Genomic DNA, 6,080 nt, shown 5'->3' on the forward strand with positions numbered 1-6,080 from the left:
TTTATAGATTATGAACTATAAACAACATCCTTTAATGCTTCCTGTAGTGAAAACGTTGTATGGATATAAACACAAAGACACAAACATTTAATTAGTCTTCTCATTTTATCTAAGTTCTTTTTCTCACGGGGGAACATATACAGCTTTTAATCTCTAGGATTTACAGTACAGTAAATGCTACAACTAAAGACTGCACAAACATCAATGAAGTAAATAGATAGATATATTTTATCAGTATTCTCTTTTCTTGTAAAGCAAACCATTCCTTTACATCTTAATTAGAAATACAAATATAAGGTGCTTAAAAGTATTAACCTTCTTTAAAAAGGATTTTTTTAAGGCAAGGATCATTAAGAATGTTTATGGAATATCCTATCCCTTTACTCTTGGGCTAAAGGCCATAAAAATGAGTTAAAGTGGTCACTGCCAACCCCATCCTTATGTCAATTTAACTAGAATTTTAAATAGTATTAAATGCCTAACAATTACCCAGAAATGGGCTAGCTACTCAGGAGGAATCAGAATGACTAGAAAACACAACGCTCTCTTGATATTTTGTCTTCCTCTTACCCATTTTTGCCAAGAGTGAGAATGGAAGCAGATACCATAAACAAGAAACTTGGAAGGGAAAGCTTGACCTTGCCTCTGTCAAGAGACAGTTAAAGCTAGCTCCTGCTGGACAGAATTCAAATCAACCCAATTCAATTAGCATTTAGGTGCTTCCTAATTGCCAGAAACTGGGGGAATATAAAGGCAAATGGAAGTCCTTAACCTCAAGGAACTTGTTTTCTGCAAGAAGGAGGAAAAAAACAACTGATAAATTCAAAAGAGATATAAAATAATTATGAAGCAGTTTGGGGTGGATGATCCCATTCAACAAAGGCCTTTTACAGGAAACAGCACTTGAACTAGCCTTGAAAGGAAGTCAGATTTCTGTGAGCATGGAAGTGTTAAGACACAGCATTTCCAGACATAGGGAACTAGTTTATGCAAAAGTGTGGAGGAAGGAAACATGATTTCATACAGGCAACATGAAATAGGTCAGTCTGGTTGAAACACAGAACTCAGAGAATAATGGGAGGTCAGTTTGGAAATACATAAGTGATTTGGGAATATTTTGAATGTCAGGCTAAGGAATAAAGAGAGACTTACTTCCAGGAATAAGGATATAGTCCCTCTATCCTTGGCCCTCATCAGACCTCACTTGGAGTACTGTGCTAATTTCTGGGCCCCATCATCTAAAAAGGACATTAGGAGGATCTAGAAAAAGACATTCAGGCTTATGAAAGGCCTCGAGTCCATATCATAGGAGGAATAGTTTAGAAAATTAGGAATGTTTTCCCTGAAGAAGAGAAAACCGTGACCATCATAGTAGTATTCAAGTATAAAATGAGCCATCATAAAGAAGAAAAATTATATTTATTATATTTGGCCCAAGAAGACAGATCTAGGAGCACTGTGTAGAAGTAGTTAACAGAACCATTTAGGCTTACTGTCCTGAAATTCCTTCTGACAGAGCAGTCCCAAATGGAACAGGCCGTCTCAAGGGGTGTTGAGTTTCTCATCCTTACAGAGGAGATTAGATGACTACTTGTTGAGTATGCAATTGCAGGGATTTCTTTTGGGTATAAATTGAACCAGATGGCTAATGAGGTCCCTGGAAACTCTAAAATTCTGTCACTCTATGATTCTGAGTCTGTGTTTTATCCTAGAAGCAATAATAGAGAGCCATGGGAAATTTCTAAGCAAAGAAAAGACAAGTTCATTCAAGACATGAATTTTGCAAAGATGACTCTAAAGTTATGAACTTAAATGACTAGGAAGATGGACGAAATAGTAAAGTGTAAAGGAAAGGCAAGCTGACAGCAGGAGGTAAGGAGTAAAATGGTACATTCTATTTTGGACATAAGGAGTTGGAGTTGCTGATGGTGCCTTTTGGCAGTGATTTTTTTTTTTTTTTAAGGCAAAAAGGATTAAGTGACCAGAGTCACATAGCTAGTAAGTGTCTGAAGCCAGATTTGTTCTCAAGTCCTCCTAACTCTAGGGCCAGCATTCTGTCCACTGTGCCACCTACCTGCCCCCAGTATTGATTTCTAGGCAGCAGTTTAGGACAGAGACTAGACACAGATCTATAGATGTAGGCATTATATGCATGGAGATGAAAACCAAATACACAGGATTCAAATCTCACCTCTGATGTTCACTAAATGACTTACCTTAGGTAAGTCACAGTCCCCTGGGCCTCAATTTCCTCTTTACAAAATGAGAGGATTCAATTAGATGGCCTCTAAGGTCCCTTAAGATCAAGTATTCTATGATACTACATAGTCATATTTTTATAGATATCTTTACCTACATTTCAGGTAATCATTCTTATCATAGTTTTTTAATTTAAAATAAGAAGGAATTCTATTTTACCTTTCCTCCCATATCAATGGAAGTCATTGTTACTATGTTTCTACTTTAAAATTAGCAAGCAAACTAAAATAAAATAAAATTAGCATCCAAAATAAAATAAAACTCATCAAGTATAAATAATTAGTGAAAATATAAAATATTAGCACTTTTGAGGAAGTAAGAAATTGTATATATGAACTAGGGAATGGCTAAACAAAAATGTAACATTATTGTAGAGAGAAGGTGTCATACTGGATATGGTGTTGCTATGTTTGGAGTCAGGAAGACCTGAATTCAAATCCTGCCTCGGACACTTAGTTTCATGACCCTGACCAAGTCTCTGAAGTTCTATTTGCTTCTGTTTCCTCATCTGTAAAATGAGCTGGAAAAGGAAATGGCAAATCAATCCAGTATCTTTGCAAAAAACAAAACAAAATAAAAACACCAAAAATCCCAAGGAGTTATGAAGAGTTGTACACAACAACACGACTGAACAACAATAATATGTGCCAGATATGGCAGTTTTGTCAGTCTGGTTTGCATAAACTTGTTTTGTTGCAAAGGAAGGTTTAGTGTGAATCAGCGTGGAACAACAACAAATGATTATTATTAAAATAGCATCAATAAAACATTAAATATATTTATATAATTATATATAATAGATATTATATATTATTTTCATGTATAATATAAATACACGATATGTTGTTTTATACATAATAAATATATGGTATTTTATTTTTAAATTCATATAAGTATACACTGTTACCTGGGGTTTTGATGGGTTAAAAGCCACACTGATCACTGTTTCTGTGTGTCCTGCCAATTTGTGGGAAAAGGTGCTTGAACCCATCTCATATATATAAGCCTAAAAGATAAAATGAAAATTTCACAGAAAAATCAACATAATTTCAGTCAACACAATTTTCACTTATATGAAATTAGTTTCCTAGAATGCCATTAAAATATAAGCCCCAGTACTTAACACAGTACCTGCCAAACAGTAAATGCTTAATGACAATTCAATATTCATATAAAAGATGGTTTAAAAGTATTTTAAATTTAATTATACGAGTATGGTTTTCCCTCTCTGAAGGATCAAACTACTCACACTACTACTGCCCTCCAATAACCTCTAATCTTCCCTTTCCACTGTGTTCTTTTGAACACACATTGAAAAGACCTTTAAACAATCTTCCTAATCTCTTCCTCCTTCAGTAAATTAAAAACAGTCTACCACCCAAGGATTCCATATCTCTACCAACAGTCTCTAATCATGACTACTCCTTTCTAAAATCTTTCCAACCTCAATCCAACACGAACTCTGGCTCACAGAACCTCAGGTAACATTGCCACATAAATTTCTCTTCTTACTCCCTATTGCAATTCCTCAGTTACTTTTAAGTTCATATCATCTAATTACACCACCTCTCCCTATCATTATCGTCTCTTCTCCTTCTCCTTCTTCTCATATCCAACTCTTCATGACCCATGGAGCATAACATAGAAGGCCTTTCTATCCTCCATTATCTTCCAAAGTCTAAGCTCAAATTCATTGCTTTCATGACACTATCAATGCATCTCATCCTCTGCTATCCCCTTTTCCTTTTTGCCTTCAATCTTTCCCAACATCAGAGTCCTTTCCAATAAGTTCCATCTTCTCTTTATGTGGCCAAAGTATTTAAGTTTCAGCATCATTATTTGACCTTCCAATGAATCATCTGAATTAATTTCTTAAAGTATTGACTGATTTGATTTCCTTGCTCTCCAAGGAACTCTCAAAAGTCTCTTCCAGCCCCACAATTTGAAAGCACCAATTCTGCAGTGCTCAGCTTTCTTTTAGTCCAGCTCTCATAGCCATATATTGCTACTGGAAAAACCATAGCTTTAACTATACTGACCTTTGTTAACAAGGTGATATCTCTGCTTTTTAGTATGCTGTCCAAATTTGCCATAGCTTTCCTTTCAAGGAGCATCTTTTAATTGTCATTTACCCAATCCCTGATATCTCTTTCTGACTTCACTCCATGACTTCAGTACCTCATTTGCAGTATTCTGCCCCCACCAAAATACTGAAAGACTTGAATATCTACACCAAAAGCTCTTATGACAGCATTTCATAGCAGTTTCTTAAATTCATCAACTTTTTTAACACCCACCTCAAATCTATTTCAGACAAACATCGTTGTGGTCACATCCAGATCCAACCAAACTGTTCTATACTCCAAAATTCTGATACCTGAAATTCTCTCCTTTACTTTTACCTTTTCCAATATCTTTCCAATACCTTTCCAATATCCTCTACTCATGCTTTGTAATCATTATACGCTATCCCTTATTTCCTACTCTCCCAATCTATCAATCCTCTTTTGGCCTCCCTTTTCTCCCTACCCAGGTTTAACCCTGTGGCTATATACTTCAATAAAACCCTCTACTCTAGCATAGCATAAAGTATTTCAACCTAGAAAAGATGTCCAGGTCCTACATTACTAAGGACGAGCTGGATCATGGGATAGTTTTTAATGACTCCAATCAAGCACCTATTGACAGGAGGAGAGACACAGCAGAATTGTGGAGAGGACAGAGTTTCAAGGAGGAAATTGCTAGGTTGTGAAGCAAATTTAATTGCAAGCCAAATAGGAACAAGGGATTGCTACTGACCAGCAGGCCTGTCATGTAGGCACCTAAAACACAAAGATTTCTTTGTTTCAACAATAACAGAAGCCTTTGAAACAATGATACTTCCACAGGGAGATTTTTTCAGTCTGTTTTTTTGGGTGATTGTAGCTTCCTCATAACTGACAAATACTCTATTGTGTGTAAGGCTGCACTTGCCAGGTTTGGAGCATAGTCTCCATGGAGAGAAGGAAGAAGGATGGAAGATCCAAGTGCTCATAAGAATCAAAATCCAATCCAGAGCAATCAGTATATATCTTTACCCTGTATTTGACAACTGTATCTTTAAATGATAAGTAAACATTTCTATGTCAAGATGTCAAGTTAGTCATTTGTGGCATTCTAATACCTTATTTCAGCAGCTCTCCTAAAATACAAATATTCCATTACAACATGATGCATGTGCCATCAGCTTCACAAAGATGACAAAAGCTGAAAATGGAAAATGTTAGAATGACTACTGGAAAACAAGTATGCTAAAGCAAAGTTGGTGGAGCTATGAATTGGTCTAACTCCTTTTGAAAACAATGAGGAATTATACTAGAAAAACCATGAGAGTATGCATACCCTTTGATATAACAGATTATATTCCAAGAAGGCCAAAGTCCGGAAAAGAAACTAAAAATAGAAAAATCATTATAGTAGCACTTTTTATGACAGCAAAGAAACAAGAAACAAAGTAGTTGCCCAGAGATTACGGAGTCACAGAGCAAATCGGAGAACATGGATGTAATGGAGTGTAATTGTGCTCTTATAAATGGCGAACATGAAGAAATCAGTGAAACCCGGAAAGATGTGTTTGAATAATGAAGTGAATGGAAGCCAGAGACAAATTTATGACTACAATCAAGGAAAGGAAAAACACAGAAAGATGTTAGAAATCTGATCACTGAATTGAAAAATGTTGTCTTCCCAGAATCGATGGTGGAAGCGTGACACCCTGCCTCCCAGCAGAGAGGGAGGTCACTCTAAGGGTGAGATGGGGCTGTTGTTTCTGTTGCTCTTCC

At 36.1% G+C, this 6,080-nt stretch overlaps 1 protein-coding gene across 2 annotated transcripts in view; it reads right to left on the reverse strand.

The window, feature by feature from the left end:
• WDR27 (WD repeat domain 27) overlaps positions 1–6,080 on the reverse strand; it is a 249,969-nt gene that overhangs the window by 121,343 nt on the left and 122,546 nt on the right. The window contains exon 24 of one of the 2 annotated variants that reach the window (XM_072643935.1): positions 3,167–3,265. The exons of the other annotated variant lie outside the window; for it this stretch is intronic. Coding sequence (XP_072500036.1) covers positions 3,167–3,265 — 99 coding nt within the window. The remainder of the gene's footprint in view (positions 1–3,166; positions 3,266–6,080) is intronic. 2 annotated transcript variants of the gene reach the window in all.

The sequence above is a fragment of the Notamacropus eugenii genome, chromosome 2 (assembly GCF_028372415.1).
Source record: "Notamacropus eugenii isolate mMacEug1 chromosome 2, mMacEug1.pri_v2, whole genome shotgun sequence".
Taxonomy (NCBI): domain Eukaryota; kingdom Metazoa; phylum Chordata; class Mammalia; order Diprotodontia; family Macropodidae; genus Notamacropus; species Notamacropus eugenii.